Below are 22359 nucleotides of genomic sequence, written 5' to 3'. Positions count from 1 at the left end.
GATGGGGCATCTACCACCTCTCTGGGCAACCTGGGCCAGTGCCTCACCATCTTCATTGTAAGAAATTTCTTCCTCATGTCTAGCCTGAATCTCCCTTCTAGTAGTTTAAAATCATTAGCCCTTGTCCTGTCATAACATGCACTTGTAAAAAGTCTGTCCCCACCTTTCTTTCTTACAATATCATTATATGAAAGAGGAAGGATAAAGGTAGAAGAATGCAGTGTCCTCCAGCAAGTTCTTCCCAAGTAAAGTTGTGCTATATATAGCAGTTATCTTGAGTCTGTCATAAAGCCTTGCCAGTCACAACACTGCAACAATTAAGTGGCTCAGCCACCAAGTCAGGGTTGCTTTTCTTACCCATGCACACAGAAACAGCTGCTTCCCTGCCTTAGGGGTTCCTTTTCTTTGACACCTCCTTGGCACAAGCTGTTTCCCAGGCACTTGCTGACACATCCAGTCAGTTTTGCTGCTGCTGCTGCTTTTTAGTGCTGAAGCCTGGAAGGCTCAAACATATTCCAAGCTGCAAATCCAGCAAAAGTGCTCCGTACATATACAGAGCTGAGGACTTGACTTTTTATGTCACCTTCACAATTCCTAGACAAAATTAGTGTTGCAGCGGGACAGCAAAGGAGATGTCTAGCAAACACAAGTGCTGCAGCAACACCATGGTAAAAATTACATCCCAGTAATGTCCCTGTTGAAGGGTGACGGCACAGCTCTGTTGCTACAGCCCGATCTCTGTAAGGACATCACCAGCAGAACACCAGATGCGATAACCAGGAGTACAGTCACAAGTTCTAGTGTTCTCAAGCACATTAGAGGCACGCTTTGTTGTTCCACTTTTATGAAATACAGTATTTTTATCACCTCATTTATAATTTAGTATTACCTGCCAGGCAAAAATACTTAAATACATGCTCTTCATTTATATTTGAAAAATCACCCTGATATTCCTCATATTCTCACACTCATTCTCCCATAAGATAATTAAGAACCTTACTGGCTATGGGAACGCCATTTGCTAACCAGCTTATATTAGGCTTTGGGTTGCCGTTAGCTCTGCAGATCAATGTCCCATCTTCTCCAGGAGACAAGACCAAGTTTCTGGGTGCTGTTATCCAGTATGGGGCAGCTGGAGTTAGGAAGAAAATCACAGCAATCATTTTCCAAAATTACATACAGAAAATCATAAGGCATAGTCACAGTAACCATAAGATAATTCACACAAGGTATGTACAGATATAGACATACACTTACACTGTTAATTTATATACATATATACACACACATATATATGTGATACACAGTGCTTAACTGGTAGATTATACTTTAGCTAAACTGAGCCATTGGCTACCTGCTGCATTAAAAAGGGGGCATCTATTTCCTTCAAAATTCTGAGATAAGCAACAAAATGTTCTTTGTTTCATTTAGGGTTTCCTGCTTTGAATCTGATTTGCCCTTCCTAATAAAGTAAAATTTATCTGAGTAAGGCATCTGCAGAGATTAGAGTGGTCTTCTGACTAATTTCAGAGACAGCCATGCTCACAATAGTTGGACTGTGAGAAATGAATGCAGGTTTGGTTACATAAAAGGATTTAATGTTAAAGGTGAAAATCAGAAATGGCAAAATCCTTGGCTGAATTCAATGGGTGACTGCAGTGGAGCCAGATGTTTACCTGAGACAGCTGAAAACACACAGAAATCAAAATGGATGGAACACTGTCCTTATCAAAAGATACTAATCTATGTCTCCATCTCTTTTACAATAAATAACCAGAAATAGCATATGTTATCACATCTTGCCATTAAATTTCAGATTTTGGATTGATGGACAGATGCAAACATAAAATTAAACTTCTGCTTTTAAAAAAGAGGCTGAATGTGATCACAAAATGATGCTGGTTTACAATAAAACAAATGGCTATTTAGTATGCAAAGTAAGCACTACAGTTGATTATTTCAATGAGTAATTAGCTGTCATTCCAGGTTTTTTGTTTCATAGTATTCAAAACATACTTACAATTCCTATTTGGACAAACATACTCTAAGTGTTTTTAGAACTAGTAAGACATCATCTTGGGTAAAAAAGCATGAAGAAGATAGAAAATCAGAGATGTTAATTAAGAGAGAAAAAGGAAGAATATTATAAGACCATAAGACAAATAGTAAAAATAGAGAAAAAGAATCTGGGCTTTATTTGTGGAGAGCAGAAAACATGGAGAAAATAAGAAGAGAGCTGGGGAGGAAGACACAAAAACAAGGGAAAGAAGCAGTCTAACGACAGCTAATAAAAGGATCTAAAATAAATGTAGCACTCATATAAGCTAAGAAATTATTTCACTACCATTACCATACAGTCTCAACTTAGCCTGTTGCTTTTCAAAGTAACATATTTTTTTTTTAAAAAAAAAGATTAGAGATAGTAAAGTCCTTCCACAGGTAGAATTCAGTTGGTTTAATGATAATGTCCTCTGCCTTTTCTTTTTTTTTTTTTTTTTTACCATTTTCATTAACCCTTTCAGCTATACTTTATCCTAGAAAGGTTACTTCAGTTTTGCATTCTGGACACTGACAATATTACATTAAGGATTACTTAGTATTACCTTTCACAGTTACTGAAATGACATGATGAGCAGAACCTAATATATTTCTTGCTATACATTTGTAGTTCCCAGAGTCGGCTTCAGAAACATCTATAATCTTGAGAGTTTTCTTAAAATTTTCAAAAAATGTTCTGTTGGCTGGCAGTTCCCCACCCTCTTTAATCCAGCGGATTACTGGTGTGGGTCTGGAGAAGCAAAAGCACAAGTCAAATTTAGGGATGGAGAAAAGGAAGATGAGAGTTCAATACAGTAATTTTCTGAACTTATATTTTATAAGTAATTATTTTAAGAGCCTTTACCCAGATTTTGGGGCATGTCCAGTAAATGTGCAAAACATGCCAGCATTTGTTTCTAGGAAATGACAAGCCTCACTGACACTGTCAATGGCCATCTGTTCGTAGGCTTCATAATTATAGAATACATTCGTCTGCTGATTAATCTAAAAAACCCTGATGGTTAAGTAATGAATACAAGTGTATTTCAAATTTTATTGCACTTATACTATTAAATTGATGGTCATGGTGCTTTAAAAGCTAGTTTCTAGATAATAACAAGTTGACAGTTGTCCATTTGAGCAAGATCCTAATGCTTCATGAATGTTCCAAATTTTACAGCAGATCTGTAAGGAGATAAACTATTTCTCACAAGAAATCAAGAAAAAAAATGTCAGTGTTGAGTAAAGTACAGCTACTTGTCACTGCACCACATCTAAATCTTGGCTGTGACCCATAATGTCCACTGAAGTTGAAAGCTCTCCAAACACATGGAGATATGCTTTTGATATTGCAAGAAATTACAAGGTGTTGCTTACTGAGTAGAATGTCCTCTCTCAAACAGTAATGATTCAAGGTAAATATTCTCTTAGCAGTTTATTATCACATATTTTATAACAGAGACACCTAGCAAAGTTGACTTTCAATTATAGTATCAGTAATTAGGAATAGTTGTTCAAAACAAAATCTAAATCTGGCCCTTTGTGGACAACTATGTAAGCTTCCATAATTATATATATATTTTTTTTTAAATTACATGATGTCTACAGACACAAAGCCACACTATGGATAATATTCTCGTTTTTCTCTCATTTTTATCCAGCTATTTTACTGGAGTTCAGATCGTTGAATATTTTTATTGCAGGGTTGTCAAAAAGCATGTAACTATATTAGAGACAAAGACTACCTGAGCTGATGCTACTCCCACTCATAGGTGTGGTTTTGCTAGAGGGGCTGATGCACAAACACCTGAGACAGAAATGCTGCACTGATGCTTGTGTCAAGCTGTGCACAAGCCTACACCGTGGAGATTATGCAAGTGAATGCATCTGCACCATGCTGTGCAGCATCATTTGCAATTATTGGCTTTCCTAATGGTCGCCTCAGAGCACTCTGCATTATATGCTTTTGTGCACTGTAAACATGTTGACAGTTCCTGAAATAGGTACTAAAGATTTTTCCACTTCTGCACTAACCAACCTATTCTCAGATTTCTTCCTGAGAATGAAAGTGATTTAAGACCAAATGAGTTCATGAAGTTAAATTGCTCTTTAGTTATTTTCTACTTGCACAATAACCAGCAGAAGCAAACTTTCATTACATTGAAGAAACAAGTACCAATTAAAGTCAACTACAACAAGAAATTGGATGTAAGGAACTGAAGGTATGTTCTAACAACTCCCACCTAGCTGATCTACTAAGTAATTATTAGCATATGTGAGCAGCTTTTTTTCATTAGACCAGTAGATTCTAATCTATTTTTATATCATTTGAGAGCTTGATTGTAAATTTAGGAAAAAAACAGAGGCTTGATTCCTGACTGCAGTTCTGCAGATGTATGTCCAAGGTTCCTCTATGATGTTTCTTGTTTGTGTCCTCTAAAAAGAGAATGGTGCAACCTGAATCCTGTGCACAGGGTATGGGGATAAGAGAAGGCAGAGGCCATAATATTTATGTTCATAGTTGGTTTTGAAGTCTGCTGATGCCCATGTAAACTGTGGACTTCCTTAAAAGAGCTCTTTCAGTTTCTTTGAAATGCCTAAACTTATACCGTGGTAACATTTTAAGCATCTCTGAAATGTTTCCCTCTAGTTTCTGTGTTTTTATTTAGAAAAACACCATCTAAAAAGTAACTTACAATCCTGCTGCAATGCACTCCAACAAAAGCACGTTTCCTCTGAGTTCCACTTTGGTACTTGTACTGCCTGTTGGTGTAAGAAGAACCGGCTGCCTCTCTGTAACTGGCTTCGCTGGAACAAGAAAAAAATAACTTCTAAATTTTATTTTAATAGTGATCAAATGCATACAACCATTCTCACATTTTGGACAGAGATTTTGCTCCACATTGGCCATTTAATAAAAAAATTATTGTGTTACACAAATACACAGCTCAACAAATGAGGTTTTTGACAGGTATAGCATATCTCAACCTGTTAAATGCTATGATTTTGAACACACATACACACACAAACACATGAAAAACGTTATTATTAGAGACAGGAGCAACTGATACATAGTTTTTACACAGGGAACTATGCAGCCTGATGGATGAATGCTGAGGCTTGATCCTAAGCAGCCCCTCTTCACTTCAGCAGAACTACTACAAGGAGTAAGAGGTGACTGATGTGAGTGATAGTGCAAGACTGAAAGTTATAGCAAAGATTTCTGGGCTTCCATCAAACCAAAAATAAGGCAAATTTATCATATTCAGAAATATAAAGCAAGGGGAAAAAAAGTACTCTTTGCAATATGCTTTGTTCAATATTTCCTAGACAACATGAGGCATCTTTTCAGAAGCTAAGCCTTGTATCCTCTTTTTACTATATATTTAACTTTAATTAAAGCTGTTCCACAGTCTGGTAATAAAGAACCATTGATTAACCCACAAGAAGTAACCACAGTAAACAGAGACCTATAAATATAAGACCCATTTTCGACATTATACTCTGTTGGCTTTTGAAGTATTATGGTATTTCATGTGCCTTCATGGAAATCAGAATAAAAGTGCTTTCTGTAATAACAGAGTGGAGTGTTTTCTGTAAATACTCTAACATTCTTTTATAGCAGTTTTAGAACATAGGATGAAATTGCTCTCAAGTACAGTAGCAGTCTGAATCATTACAGTAAATTATATTTTTTTTTAAATGTGAGTGGAAACATAATAAACTCTTGTTTATTAGGGTACAGGATTTACTGATAGATTAAAATAAATAGAACACTTAATTTTAATACAGTATGTCTTATGAATTCCTTAAAAACTAGTACACAAACAACTTCAAGTTGGGAGAAAAGGTGATCCAGAGTGAAGAATGCAGTTGAATATCACAGGCAATAACTAGTCTACTCAGTTTTAGTACTGCTAAGGAGCACTGACTCATTTTACAAACCTATGAAAATTCAGTAGAATCACCTTTGGTATTTCTGAGTTGTGAGCCAACCGAATGATGTTTTCCTTGCTAATGACAGCTAATATATCATTCTGTGTTCAGATACATATTTCTTGTTTGTTCTTGAATGACATCTTATTTTTATGCAGAAAATTAAACGTTCTCTGCCCTTGTTTTATTTTAGATTCCTGTAAGTTATGGTTTAATATGTACAAAGCCTCATGTGACATGGAAAAAGACAAAAATAAAAGAAATAGAATGTATTTTTTAATCAAGTGGAGAGTCTAGAACCTCAAGTATTATGGTATCAGCGTTGCTCCAAAGCCAGCCTGGCTAAACACACATACCTGTTTGGAAGAATTTAATTCACAACATACAAAAGACCACTTAACATAGAATAATGTAAAGATCACCTTAAACATGAGACAAACAAAACTCATCTTTCCCCTACATAGTTATTTATACAGACAGCATTAAAGTGTTTAGATTTTACACTTAGGAAATATGTTAAAAACGAATGGTACATTCAATAAACTGTTAAATGTGAAGTGCATCTGTTAAATGCTTAATTGTTGTTATGTATTATTCAGCATGTGATATTGAATAGTCCCAGTGATAATGAGCATATCATAATAATATATCACATATATATTATATTAAAATATATGATACATAATATATATATATCATATTAAAAAGCAACACATTATAGAAGCAATCAGACAATTTTAAAAATCTGCCCCAGTGTGAAGGGACTAATTCTTTATGAGAATTTGTAATTTTATGAGCCAGATGTTACAATAACATTGAAACACTAAATATTTGCAAGGATCACACTGTGCAGTCCCTTTCTAAAGCATGTATTATCACCAGCACTAATAGATACCTTTAGTAGAAACTGAAAAGGGAGCAAAAGGGTTAAATAGCCATGGAGGTGAAGTTAGTTAACTAAATGCTACTGTGAAACAGGGAGTATCAGTGGGGACCAGTGTAACTCACCACCATAAATATCAGTGTCACTCAAATTAGCAGCTATAGTGTCATTCAATGAATCCACTGAAATAAACAGAATATCATGAAGAATGCATACAAGAGGGAGAAATAAAAGTACTGGGAATCAAAAGGTGATGATATGGCTGCAGTGAGTTAATCAAATGATTGATTAATTTGTTTCAATAGTTACAATAATCATAGTAACTTTATATTCTAGCACATGAAAACCATGTGAAAACTATTACTTTTTTCCATGGCATTTTTTCAGTATTTCACATCATACAAAACTTTTTTTCAAAAGATAAAGCCTGATAAAGGGAAAAAAATGACAGCTTTTAAAAGGAATTATATATGAGGAATATCGGAGATTACATCTTAAGTTTATACAGTAATGTAATTTCTTATTCAGAATTAAAATTACAAAATTCCCTTGCATACAACTACTTTGGCAAATAACTTGAGAATTCTGGATAAACACTATGTAAGTATGTAATTAGGTAATGCAATACCTACTTGAAAAGACTTTTACAGAAATGGGTTGTTTCTGCTGTATAGTTTGCGTATGATTAAATCTTGCATAGCAGATATAGTCCTCCCGGGTATCTTCTGGTTGCACATTAGAAAAATAAAGGTCTCCATTTAGACCTTGGGAAACTCTTTCACTCTGAGGCAGCCTTTGGAAAGCTACAGGAAAACAAGAACACATTTATCTCAATTATAGTACACACTCCTTTATTATGATCTGCAGATTCCACAATCGTTCAGTTATGCTGTTTGTGGGTTTGTAAATATATAGACCTTTCTACATTTCCTCTCAAGCTCCTTTGTCTTCCTGTTCTTCTCCACTGTGTTAATCTATGATTTACATGAAGATCTCTGGCTGCTTTTGGCTTCATGCTTTTGGGCTGCATGTCTGCTTTTTCTTCGTTTCTACAGAAATGAAAATTCTTTTAATTTTAACTTAGAGGAAAACTCCACCATCTGTTGTCTTGGTAAGCAATGATCAACTGTATAGAAAAACTGCATAAAGTAAACTAATTCTGCATAAAAACAAACTCACCATTATCCATCCAAAATATTATAGGTGGTGGTAAGCCAACAGGAGGTCTGCAGTGCAGAACTAGTGAATCACCTTCTCGAACATGATTTGGTTCTAGTCTTTCTTTTGTCCACAAAGGGGATCCTATAGAAATTAATTTTAACACACAGACAAACTATGCATTGACAAAAATTCTAGAATTTAAGAATGAAATGCACATAATATTAAAAAAACCCAGAAGAACTACATGCACAAAAATGTTAAGCTCTATCATGATTACTAAAGATCTAACTTTTGTTCTCTTTAATGTTTCCTTGAGAGAAACATAGTTTTTCTTTAAACGTTTTTACAGCAGTTATTTGCTGAAAGTATAATCAACTGATTAAAATTATTTTGGCTACTCGCTAGAGGTTTTATAAAAATATCTTGCAAAGTTTTAACTATGATAATGCCAAAAAAAAAGAAAAAAAAAGTGATGCACTAGATTAGAAAAAAGGTAGACCTTCCTGAAACAGTAATATACACATACAGCTTTATTAAAACATGTGAGAGCAACACTTTTTAAGCTAAGAACATTGAAAAACTGATTTAAGAAAATAATCACATTAAAAATGATAGAAACAGTCTATCATTAATCAAAAGATTTTGCTTTATCTTCTTTTTGGTCCCAATCTGTTCTGTATTAAAGCTATTATAAAACCTATGGAATACAGAGAAAGAATAAAAATTGTCTTCATCAATTATGTGCATTAAGGATGTAAACATTTTATTCTAATTGTAGTGTCATATATATACAACCCAATTTTAAACGTGATAGGTCATCTAGAAGTACCAAAAAAAATCAGGAAAGCACTTTGGTTATTTAATTTTCTAAGGAAAATTGGAGAGAACATTCAATTCATTATTGAATCTGGCTATCAGGAATTATACAATACCTTTTAACATGATCACTTTGATGATTAAATTTTTAAGGCAGGAAAAAAAAGGCAAAACACTCGGAAGAAAATAAGCAAACTTGAATTGTTTCACATTTTATGAACATTAAGAGCTTCACTTACTAGAAGGCCTTATAACAATATTGTTGGAAATGGCTGCTCCTCGTTCATTCCTTGCTGTACATTGGTAAACTCCTTCATAGGCTTCTGCCTTCCCACCATTCATAATATTTATGACAAGGGTCCCTGAATTTGGTTTCATTGTTACCTGTGCATCTTTATCTATATCAAAATGAGTTCCATTGCGTGTCCAGGAGAAGCTAAAACAATAAAAACAAAAAGAAAACTCTCTTTTTCAGTTGCTTTTTGTAGACTGTATGGAAAGAAAGAAGAAAAAAGTAATTTTCAATAACACATGGTATTTTTTCTTTAGCAAATAAGACTTGTTCTCAAACAATATTATCTAATAAAGCAATGGAGCACTTTTTAATATAAGAAATCTGGCAATACTTTAATATAAAAGGCTTAGCTGAATTTGTTACGAGGAACCATTTCAAAGTCAATATTAAAAAAAACATTAAAAGATTCTGTAGTTAATCATATATGGAAAAGAACTGATTTTCTTGCTACTAAAGATGATACAGCAACATCTGCAAGAACTGATATTGCTAAATCTGCATTAGCATTTCCATTATAAAACCCATTGTTGAAAGGGTTTATAAACCTGCTTTTAAAATCTTGCTCTGGGCTGAAATGTGTCATCTCAGGTCCCAGCAGGAGACCATTTCTTTTAATTGGTTTGGCCATTTTGAAGTTATGCAAGTGAATTAAAGACTGTGTGGCGAGTTTGATTTCTTTTCACTACTCTAACGCAAGCCACCATGATTCTTTAAATGAAATTTTGCAGTCTGATAGGCCATAATTAATCTAGCATATTTATACTGGTGTTACGTAAAGCAAGAGGTGTTTTGAAAAGTAGTCACTCAAAATGAAGCCTATTAGAACTCATAAAATAAAGTAAAAAGAGCAGAGATTTGCAGAGACTTATACTACGGTAAACACCAAGTTCTTACTTATGCTTTGTTAAAGGCCAACAGTATAGTTACAGAGAGCAAGACCAATGCCTGTGAAGTGCTGAGCACTCACAGGTTCAAACACTGTGAGCAGCAGTTACCCTACTTGTTACACTTCACCTTCATAACCCCAAACACAAACACTATTTATACTTACAGTTTATAATGCTTCCTAAAAGTATAGACATATAAGCTACTAGAAAAGCTCAAATTTTAAGTGACTCAAATTGTGTGTGACCTTCTGCAGTAGAAGGGCAAGACTGGACACGCTATTTGCACTATGTGGTGCGGGAGAGCAGAAGAAGTGGACATGCCCAGCAGCACCGCACCACACTGTGGTGTTTTTTGGGAACCAGTGTGCACAGTGGGTGAATCAACAGTCACCCTGTTTCTGACAACCTTGTGGGTGAAGCTGTAGAACATGGGGTTCCTGTAACCTTCTGCTACCAATAACACCAAAGGATACAGGGAACTGTAATGCAGCTTCAAATGAGAGGTGGCAAATGCAGTACAAAATCCTGAGTTTGAGAGACATGAAAGACAGAATCTTTGTGTCTCAAAGTATAGGCAACAGCACATCCATAAACCCTTATGTAGGCTGCTCTAACCAATAAGAAATTACCCTGTTTTTAATGAACAATTCAAACTGAGAAAGTTCATCTTCAACTTCAGAGCTTTGAAGCAGCTCAAGTTCCAATATGTATCTGCAGGTCATGAAGACTGATGGACCAGGCTAATTATTGAAGTAAATAATTTGGATGTTGTATCTTTAAAAAGTAGCAAAACTAAGCACAAGTTAATAAAATTAATGAGGAAATTCTGCAGTTAAATCTTGTCACTTCCTCTGTACCAGAGGAACAAAGTGAAACAGATTTGACGGGAAAGATGAGGCTGCACAGCAGAGAACCCTGACACATGATTCAGATACGTTATTCTCAGGGCCAGTGCTCTCAGTTTCTCAGGTAAATCCAACACAAAAAAGGCCCTCAAGAGAAACTTCTGCAGAAGCAGTACAGTTGTCCCAAAGTGCACACTAATCAACTGATCCTCCAGGTCAACACCCAGACTCTTGAGAATGGCACTGTGCCTGCTAAATTAAAATGCTGGTAAACACAGCAGTTTTATGGCACTCCTACCATTAACTTAACATTAGAAAGGGTGGCAGCATCACAGATAATCTCCCCTCTTCTCCATTCGGTTGCCCGGCATGATAATGACCATGACTCCAAGGCAACCAGAAGGAGTAAGGTTTAAAAAACCCTGGTTATTCAGAAGAAGTACATTTAATGAGCTCTGTGTCTGTCTGAATGAGCAATTACAGACTGACCTTGCTGAAGTCGTGGCACACCACTACTGAGAACAGAGATGCACGTTTCTCTTTATAGTCTCTGAAATGAGAAGCAGCTACCAGCAATGCCAGAAGACAGCACAGCTACTGCTATTTCCAGTGCAGGTACTCGCTATCTTGAAATGAGTATTTTCAAATATTTCAAGAGACTGAAACAGGGCCTTAAAATGGAAGATGATCAGGAATCAAATCTATACGCAGCGTTACCATTTCTGCCAAATGCAAAACTTAAGGCTATTAAATACACTTGGTTAATCAAGGCTACTGCTCATTAAAACTGATACATATTACACAAAATGCATATGTATTTCAACATGAGCCTCATAAAATGAAATTATTTTTAAAAACTTAAATTTGAATTTATTAGCGTTACTTATAAATTTATTCAATGTCCATTCTTCTTAGACACTATGCCTAAAGCTGGATGTGGTCCAGTTCATAGTATGGCATGCCTCTTAGTGCTTTCCATGGGCATTTATCTATCTGCTCCTGTAATAACTGAGTATTATTTTATTTTTAAGGAGAAAAAAAATAATAGTTACTTGATGATTACAGTAAAGTTTCAATGTCAAGGACGAGAAGAGTCAGATTTATGACACTGTCAGCTGCTAAATTACAAAGGTAGAGCACGTGCATGTTTCTGCGTGTGCAAGCACATGCATATGCATATACCTGTTAGTTTGCAAAAGTTACATTATTTTCTCTTAGATTTCTTATGCTGTTAGGCCAATAAAAGCAAAACAAAATTGCTACTAACCTAGGAGGTGGTTTTCCTTTTGCTTCACATTGTATTACAATATTCTCTCGAGGGTCAACAATGTAATCTTTTGGAGATTGCTGAGTTATTGTAGGAGGTTGCGACACTTCATTATGGAATATAAGAAACAGAGAGGAATTTAACAATATTTTCCAGGTATCAGCAAGACAGTCTTGTAAGCAGAGAAAGCAGAATTGCAACAGGCAACCAAATCATTGACAGGAGAGTGGGATTAAATTATCCTCTGTATTCAGAGGCTGAAGCCCTCTACTATTGTAAAACAGTGTCACTACGCCAACTTCCAAAAGAGCTATGCCAGTTTACAGTGGATGAAGATCTTGGCCAAAAAGTTTAATGGATATAATTTCTATACATCAGAGTTCAAAGGACACTTGAATTCTAAATCCAACATATTCTGAATAAAGTTGTGAGACATATACCCACAAAAATGCTTTTTACCACATAGAAGGAAAAAAATATATTGCTTTCTATTTCTAAACATTTTATGTATTTCCAAATTCTCTAGGGATATAAACTTTTCACACATTTATTGTGCTCAACATATTGAATTAATCTACAAAGCATTTTTAGGAGCTACTTTTCAGGAGTAAAAAAATGTGTTAGAAATAAAATACTCTGTAAAAAATGATAAAAATAGTAGCTAGTTTCCAAATACAGTAAACATGTAGGAAAAGCCCAGTACTGATTCACCTTAAAAAACCCAACAAAAATACAGTCAATCTTGTGAATTGCCCCAGGAGAAATAAACATTTAACATTTATGATTTATCAGGTACTCTAGAATGGGTAGCACAAAACAGAATTTATTCACCTGACAAAGTAGTTGGTGCCTATCTATTTAATGAAATTCATAATCTGTTACCATTATCTATACCTATTTTTGCATTAACAATTTCCTGTTTATCTTAAGATAGTGCGAAAGGTATCTTCCTCACCATTATTCACCTGTTCACATTTTAGTGTCATCTAAAGGAACCAGTTTAATAACATGCTCATAAACATCCCTGTGTAAATGTTGTAACTTCTCTGTCCAGCAATACACTTTACTACCATTTTGGGGTCATTTATAGCCACTTGAGCAAAATATTTCAATCATTACAGTTAGCGCTCACTCTATTAAGTTGCAATGGTAAGACTGAGGTTTTTCTTTAAGTCTTCCCTACCATGATACATTAAGTACTCTGCTGCACAGAAAGAGGTAGCCATCTCTAAAGCCCTACCCACAAGAACTAGCCGGAAAAAAAAAAAAAATCAGATCATGGAATCATAATGAAATATAGCAGCTAAGCGTAACAGGCCATGCAGAGCTGGATTTGCTCCTCACTGCAGAGAGCAGAGTGCTTAAAAGAGAAAAGCTACATTTTTACATGATGATGATGACTTCCTGTGTATTCCTTAGAGTAGCACTTTGAAGACAATTATTTTCCTTCTCAGAGGCAGTTCTTGGGGTCTGTACATGTCAGATGCCTGCTTGGGAAAAGCAAGCACCCTCTGAAACAGGACACAACACAAACACTGCCCCACATACAGGATATTCCATCTGATGCACATCAAGGACCTGAAGTTTCCACTTCTGTCTTATGCGCTGCCCTTAAACTTATTAAATTAACCATGACACTAGAACTGAGTCAGGAGATCCCATGAAAGATGAGGTCTACTTAAATAACTGTATCCACTGTTTTTAAAGGATATAAAAGTCTCTCTGACTTGACATGTAAAATAGTATGTAAGTACATATATTCCAATCATTTTTTTTTTAATCAGATATATTTACTCCTGAAAGTAGTAGTAAAACATTGTTCATGCCTGTATTAAGTAAGGATTTTAATGTTCAGACAGCACACAATAAAAAAAATCACACAATCAAAAAATCACACATTAATTTGTTCAAAATATCAGCACAAAACATCTAGCTACAGCAAACCAAATTACCAACAAAATGTCAGAATCACACATGTTTGGACTGCAAATTCAATTCACAACACAATCAGTACTAATTTTGAGCAGCACACAGCCTGGTTACTGTGGACAGCAACTTACATTCTTCTAGAAGTTTTGCTTTTATTCCCCCATCAGAATCAGCAGTTGAATGGACAAATGGAGATTAAAGAGAAACATTTGTTAGTTAAAAGAAAATGAACATTTTTGAGAGGGAAGATAAGTATCTCTGACAAGTACACTGGTCACCATTAAAAAGAAAACATTTAAAACATTTAGCACTGTAACCCATGCAGCAATGCCTGAAATTCTGGACACAATTTCCATTAGGTCAGATATTTCTACATTTATCTCAGAGTTCATGGTATAAGAAACTTTTCTGAAGTGTTGACTTTTTAAGGGCAACCATGGTATGTGATTTTAGCCTTGCAAAGACACAAAACACTGATACTGAGGAGACAGCAAATCAGAATTAATGGAGTGCACTGCCCTCATGCTGAAGTCAAAATCAATCCACCCATATGATCATATGGAAGAACAAAGAGAATGCTTCAGGCTAAAATCACTCTTACAAAGACAAAAGCACCTACTTCTATTCAACCAACATGTTTGAAAAATAAGTAAACAAACAAACAAAAAAATCTCAGCTGTCTTATCTTTATTGATTACTTCAGATATTTTGCATAAATGTCTCCTGATCCATAATGTTTTAGAGCAAGTCAAACTGCTTTGGGTCACCTACATTGTCAGTCATCCCTTACCTACTTTGAGACACTGATGAGCATAGGAACTGCTAACCTGATGAAATCTAAAGGTTCAACTAATTAAGTATGTTCTCACCATCAGGTCTGTGTGGTGGGTATGCAGGGAAGACCCACAGAAAATATGAGTCCTTCCCTTGTGGTACTCTCCCAGAGCCATTCTAACTATTATTTATGAAAGCAATAACATAGTTATAGATGTAATTTTGGTTAACATGATTTTTGTCTAAAAATTCAAGTATTTGAATTTATCAGACCTAACAAAGATATTAAACATTATGTAGTAGGGGACATGTTAATTAAGAGTTAACAGGATACAGCTAAAAGGGCTACTCATTTTTGTCTATTGATACATTTCTGGTTAATTTAACCTGAAGTGTTGCTCTATACAAAAGCTATTAGAGTGGTGCGTAATTTACATTAGTTTCTAAACTACAAGGTGGGTTTAAAACACTTTTTCTAGCCTGCAAAAATATTTAGGGAGAAAAATTAAGTTTAGAAAATGAGACAGTGATTTATCCAACTTTTAAGCCTTCTTTAAATCACAGTTTATTGCGCTAAAGGCATTCGCAGCACAGCAAGTCTGACGTAATTCAGATATATTGATCTTGTTACAGAAATACAGGTCATTGGTTTGAGAGGCTTGTAAATAATCATGGGGAAAAAAATCACCAAAGCAGTTGCAATTTAGGTCAATGATTATTAAAGAAAAACATGCATTTATGGAAGGTAGGGAAGTATAAAAAACAAGGGGGTAAAGAACGCCATGCGGATTAGAATCATAGGCAAATTTAGTGATTTATTAATCCATTAATTTAACACCAGTTCTAATGTTCTCTTCTCTGGCAATTAGTTTAACAAATGAATAGTCACTGTGAGGTGCAACATGGTTCAGTGAATTCTGAAAACGTGATCAGGCTTATCTTAAGAAGAAGATAACAACCCAAAGCATGAGTAATTTCATAAAATTAGCTACTAGAGCTATAAAAAAGGTACCTACCATTGCGTCCTTTTCAGCGTGGGGGACTACATCCAGGGTTCTCCACTATCAGAGTCTTATCTTAGACAAGAACTTCAGAGACTTTGGGATTTCCCCTCTTCCAGATGTTTCCTCACTGGTTAATGCTAGAGTTCCCAGCTCAGCACACATTCTTTAACTTAAAGTTAGGTACTTAACTGTTTTCAGGCACTACTAAGAACATAATTTAGTCTTCTGGGTCAAAAAGTAAGATTCCAGTGTCTGAACTTTAGGTATTTGAATCTTTTACTAGATCTCATATCAGCTCCTGGATATCTCTTGTATGAAATACATATTTAACAAATAAAGTGTTCAATAAAGGCACACCAAAGTGTGAGTATCCATGAGAATCCTATGTTAACCCTTCTAAAGTGAACAATGTAAGTTATTTTATATGCAGTGTTTTTAAAAATCTTCAGTAAATTAGTGTAAATATTCATAATCACAATGTCCTGACTGAAGTGAGCAAACACGCTCCATATTTAGCTCCCTGTTGGAGTTATCTTTATCTTCCTATACAGAAATTATTTAACTAATCTTCCATTATTCTGCACTTCTTTAGCAGGTTAATACTTACAGTCAAGAGGTACATCCAATGCGGAAATCATTTGGCACAGAAAGAGGACCAAGGAAGCTTTGCTTGCAGATACACTCTTCTTTTTCATCATGATTTTAGGCTGCATTGAGTAAATCACACTTGAAGAATGAAGTTCAGCTTCATCAGACTAGGTAGCTTGGAATAGTTATGTAAATACAGACAAGAAACCTGGTAAATAAAAATAAGACAACAACGATATGTAAATACTATAGAGCTTAATAATATTATGAAATACTAGCAGTCTACACATTGTCTTCAAGGATAACAGTCACACCATGTGCTCTAATGAAATGCAAGCAGAGATTCAGAAGTCCTTAGGACACCTGTATCATAACACTTTCCTAAGGAAACTAGTGAACAACTCCTAGAACAAATGCCTCTCCTAAGAAGGATAAAGCATCAGTCCAGCTAGTTAAAAAACAGCATACATTAAAGATAATAGTTCTCTGAAGTAGATTTAGGACACTGAATGCCCACCTAGTCTCTCTTTCAAACACCCCGCACAATTCTTGGAAAGAATTATTTTAGGCATTTACCCCAATGGAAACATTTGCAAAAACTTGCTAAGTAAACCGTGGGATCTTCTTACAGCTTTGAGTTAGGTATCTTAGTTTTTTCTTGCTTTGGAACTGTTTCTAACAGACAGCTGTGGACTGAACATAGAAGACTTCATGGATTGCCACGCTGAGGTGCTACCTTATGTACTATATAGGAACCTAGGCTCCTGTTCCTGGATTTCTGATTCTAGTCAAAATACACAACATCAAAATACTTTGTCATTTATAGTCTGAACATCCAAAATCTAATTAACTGGCAGCATACTACCAAACTCTCTTCTCCTGCTTTCCTATGTGAAGAGGTGGCAGAAATTAAACTTAAGGAAAATCTGTTCTTTGAAATGTGTTAGATTTTCCCCCTCAGGCAAACATGAGAAATCATATTAACCATGGCAGAATGATTCCGGCTCCCTCATTTTTACTGCATTCAGGGCCAAGCTCTAACTGAGAAAAATGCTGAAAGAGTTAAAACTAGCCCATTGCAAGTCCCATCATCATCACCGGTGATGTAGAAAGAGCTATAAGAATACAGTCTTAGAAATCCAAATAGTGCTTACACAATGCACTCTCAGTAAACAGACATCAGCCAAGAAAGTACTTCCCAGGTGCTAGAGTGATCAGAAAATTCACAGCGATCAGCATTAATTTCCCTGGAAGAGAGCACTTCCTCAGCTATGCCTACCCATGTGAAACACAATGTTATCAAGTCCACAAGGAGTTGAAGTTGAAAATAAGCAGATCCCTTACAAATGTTAAATAAAGAAATATTCGTGCTTCCTGAAGTTACTTAAACCGGTCTGTGCTAAGAATTTCTGTCAATCTTCAGGTTACAGAAGAAATTATGTCCCGTAACTGCTGCTGTAAATGGTCTTTCTCTTTGTATACTGGAACTAGAACTGGAAACCAGAACTGAGGTGTAGAGCTCAGCATCTCATCCTAACCTAGCATATCAAATTTCCTGATTCTTACAAATGTTTATTTCAAAATCCAAATATCCCAGCAGGTTAAACTCCTAGAGACGTACTGCTCCTTGGAGCTCTTGGGAACTGCTGACTGGGGTTCCATGTGAGAGGGCAAATTGCTTATTCCCATTCAAAAGTAGCTACACTATTGCATACCATAAAGAAAAAACTAAGTATTTGTCACAGCAGATCAGAAAGATTACAAAACTCATCAGAAGAGGGAACAGCTGAGTTCTAGACTTTGCATAATCATTATATACAAATTGGAACTGCAAAGGCAGACAGAGTGGCAAGCCTCACCCAAAATACCCAGAAAGTGGTTGATGCATACAGCAGAGAAGCATGACAGGTATTCAGACTTTCTTAGAAAAATAAACTGAACTTTCCTACATTTTAAATGAGCACCTCAAACACTGGGAGTTTAGCTGGGGAAGTATTATTTCCCTCCCACTTTTGGCACATATAGTTTCATACACTCCCTCTGAAGTAAGGGGAAGGATAAAGGCTTCTCCTGAGAGTGCGTGAGAGCACTCTAGTGTGTTTCCCACCATGGAGTGCTCTCCAGAAGAGCTGATTTTGTTCCATCAGCTACAGCTGCCTACTCTTCTCCAGCTAAACAAGGTTCTCACACACTGTTCTCCTGATCTTTATGTCATCTCCATATTACACCAATCACTGCAGTTAGCAAGGTGCCTTCTCTGCACAGTATGTTTGACCCAGGATTTGGAAGACGTACTTTGCAGTATTCTGCAAGTGAACTTTGACTTTTATTGTTTCTTCTTCAAGCAAAATTTCAGCTCTCCTTACAAAACTCTGAGAACCTGATTATCCACTTTATTGTCTTGTTCTTTCACCATGTAAAATGAGTATTTCAGTAATTTGAGAGTATTTTAAAATTAAATTGTGTTCCCTTTGAACAAGTACAAATGAATACACAAGCAGGGGTGAATCTGGCATGTGCAATTAAAATGATTGTGAAAGTAATACCCTTGAGAAAATGCCTCATATTGCCTACCTCTGCTACTGAAATGGTCCAGTAGGATAACTATTGAGTCTGCTGCTGGGATGTTTGGATATAATGTGGAAATTCAACAGGCAGCAGGAATTATAAAGCTGAGCTTGCATGCTGACTTTGTCATTCTTCAGAGAGGCAACGTGCCCAAATGATTTGTGATAGAACATATTTAACTGAAAATGATTTTAAGTTTGTCAGCACAACTGGGTGCTCTTGTTGAATATATTCAAGATTAAATCTGACATAATTTAGCATGAATACAACAACTGATGAGTAGAACTAAACATTGCTTTGCCATAATATTATCTGCTACAAAATAAGGCCAGGCCTCTAAGTGCAGATCCATGTAAAGGCTTCAGTTTCAAAACTTGAAATATTCATATGGCAGATTGCCTTTTCCTCCAGACAATTTATTAAGATCTCTCATAACTCAGACACTTTGTCCTACCCTCTTCATAGGAAAATACACAATTTCACAGCTCCTTCAAGAGTCTGTTCACTGATTTGTAAAAAATATGATTCTCTATACCAACATACCTCTTCTGTACATAACAAAATGTCACTTGTTCTATCTTCTGTTCTTTCTGAGGTGTTAATTGTGACTAAAAACATGGACTAAAGTTTGAAGATATGGTGTAGCAAACAGGAGTCAAGGTAAATATGAATGCATTACATTGCTCCTCACGAGAACAGTACAGGACAAACACTTAGTCCTTAAAGCTCCTTTATTGACAATCCTATAATAAGACCTGCTAGCTGGTTTGTTATTCATTTAAGTCTGGTATGTTTCATTACACCGCCAATTTTATGTTTTTATTAATTAGTTTCACATGGTAGTAAGTCAAATGCTTTTCAAAGTCTATTACATCGACACCATCATCTTATCGAACTTGTAATTTTATCTAATATTAAAAGAATAAAATCAAGTTTTTGTCAATCATTTGTTTTACAAGCCCTACTTTCCATAAAACTATGTTGAGTAGAATTAATTTTACTCATGGCCTTTAATTCCCTATCAGCTGACTCCCCAATCAGCTTTTTCCATATGTTCACAGTGATTTATATCAGGCTATATTTACCCTGCTCAATCTGCTTGTCTGCTCTGAAACTGGGCAGAACACCAGCTTTCTTCCAGTTGGAAGGAATATACTAAAAATGAAAATCTGTAAACCAGAAATCTCCCCCACTAGCTCCGCTCAAACTCACAGGTAGACTCATCGCACCTAGACCTGCTGACTAAAAATATGTATCTGCGACACATATTATTTCACAGCTATTAATGGCAACTGAAAAAGCTCTGCATCCTAACACGATGCATTATACTTTTTGTTCTAATTGATCATGTTACTCCTAATGAAAAATTAATGGGAAGAAAATAAAATGATTGTGAAGTAGCTCACAAAACAGTGCTAATCCTGTTTCTGTTCTTAAGACTCAGTCCAATTAGAATAAACCAAATATCTGTCTGCTTGACTCCTTCATGGCAACAGCCAACATATCTGCCACAAGAACAGAAACTCTTTCACGCAAGTATCAGTCCTGGCTGTGCATCTGCTCAGCTGCAGCACAAAGAGATCCAATTGCTTCCAGTGTAACTTCAGTATCAACTACTGAACCAGCAACAAACCAGCTTCATTATCCACCCATTTTGCATTGCTAGTGAACTGCACTGGTACCTGCTCACCTGCCACCCGCTAGCTGATGCAGTCTTGCAAGAGGGTGACTCCTCTGGCCCAGCCAGGACTGAGCAGGGTCCTACAAAGACACGAATGCTCTGGGTCTACGTAAGCACAGCCAACACCAGACCAGTCATTTAACAGTGGTTTATTAGGGCAGGTTGGGAGTATAAGTGAAGATATGATGTCTGTTGGGGTAATTCAGTAAGACATCCTCCCTCCAGCAGCTGCTCATCCATTGAATGGCAGACAACAGGTTCCAGGTTAGCTTTGATCTTTTCCACATTGACAAGGCATAGGCAATTTAGATCTTGTCTTCTTTACTTGTTCCCAGGGGTTTGTGTGGATTGGTTTGTTTGGTTGGTTGTTTTTTGTTTGTTTTGTTTTGGGGTTTTTGGTGTGTGTGTGGTTGTGGGTTTGTTTGTTTGATTGTTTTTTGTTTTGTTGTGTTTTGTGTTTGTTTTGTTTGTTTGCTTGCTTTGTGTGTGTCTGGTTTTTGTTTGTTTTGTGGGTTTTTTGTTTGTTTGTGTGTATGTGTGTTTAATTTTCTCCAAATATTTTTGCCTTTTTCTTTTTGGCGTCCTTAGTGTTGTTCTTCCCTGAACACTATAAAATTTTCTACCTGCTAACTGCAGCTCATTGGTAAATCACTATGAACACTGGGGATACAGCTAAAAAAGCAAGCATGTAGGTCCTTAAAAATTCCACATAACAAAGTCTTATTTCAACTGCCTGCTCTATAAGTACATGTGCCATGTCTTAGGAGCACCCAAAAATGCAGGGTAATAAAACCAACTAAGCATGGAGTTCAAATGTCTAATTAAGGGCTGCAGATAAGCCCATAAATTCTGTCATGATCCACAGACTTGCACCTTGAGAGCAGCCACTTAGAGTTGATTTTTGAAAGGCTGGAGCAAGTCTCATCTGTCCTTTTACATTTGTTTACATATTCCCTGGGGACCTATACTGGATTTGGCCCTTCTGAGGATTTAAACAGAGGAGCACTTACTTTCTAGATCCTCCTCAGATTAAATTATAAGCTGCTTTGGCTGGGGCGATTACATACATAGCAGAGCAAAGCTGTGGATAGCCCTCCAACAGAGAGGTAAGCCTAGTAAGCCTGGCAAATTTAGATGCCTCCAGAGTCAAATCAGCAGCTGAGCAGCATTTTTGGATTGCAAATGTAAACTCAGACATCTCAATATTGCTTGGATACTTTACAGTGTCCTAAATTCTTGACTGGATTCTGACTTTTTCACCATCTCACAACAGAAGATGGAGTAGAGCATAAAAAATAACGGTTTAGTGCCATTTTACCATAGTCCTTCAGAGTCATTACAGCCTGAGCAAATATGCTTCATCTTACGCATGTATGCATACTTCGCTGACTTTCAAAGACTCAGTCGAAGTGCTTGAATTGAATGCAACTTTGCAAGTCTGCTGAAGACTATGAGTTTACACAGAAGGGAGTAAAAACCTGACTTGCATAGGTTTAGAAAGATATGCATTGCCTTGAAGTACATCACTAAATCTCATGATCAAGGAGAGTAAATAATTCAGTTTGATTATTATATTTCTCAGTGAAATAGAAGTATTTCAGAGCAAGTGAAATAAAACACATTTTTACAGCACGTAAATGCTAAACCCAGGTGCCCACATGATGGTACAGTTAGGCTAGCTCTTCAGG

The 22359-nt window shown here is 36.0% G+C and overlaps 1 protein-coding gene across 7 annotated transcripts in view; it reads right to left on the bottom strand.

Moving 5' to 3' along the window:
• Positions 1-16547, bottom strand: part of NRCAM (neuronal cell adhesion molecule) — a gene marked incomplete at both ends in the record, with an annotated part of 69616 nt that extends 53069 nt beyond the window's left edge. For 5 of the 7 annotated variants that reach the window (XM_082070379.1, XM_082070376.1, XM_082070377.1 and 2 more), the window contains 9 exons: positions 1001-1132; positions 2604-2788; positions 4734-4845; positions 6982-7038; positions 7489-7659; positions 8036-8158; positions 9073-9269; positions 12128-12233; positions 16442-16547. In XM_082070379.1, coding sequence (XP_081926505.1) covers positions 1001-1132; positions 2604-2788; positions 4734-4845; positions 6982-7038; positions 7489-7659; positions 8036-8158; positions 9073-9269; positions 12128-12233; positions 16442-16547 — 1189 coding nt within the window. The remainder of the gene's footprint in view (positions 1-1000; positions 1133-2603; positions 2789-4733; positions 4846-6981; positions 7039-7488; positions 7660-8035; positions 8159-9072; positions 9270-12127; positions 12234-16441) is intronic. The other 2 variants (XM_082070378.1, XM_082070380.1) reach the window with 2 other exon arrangements.
• Between the last annotated feature and the right edge of the window lie 5812 nt (positions 16548-22359).

Source organism: Streptopelia decaocto (assembly GCF_964273445.1).
Source record: "Streptopelia decaocto genome assembly, chromosome: 1".
NCBI lineage: Eukaryota > Metazoa > Chordata > Aves > Columbiformes > Columbidae > Streptopelia > Streptopelia decaocto.
Note: the sequence above shows the minus strand (reverse complement) of the source record. Positions and strands in the feature narration are given on the sequence as shown.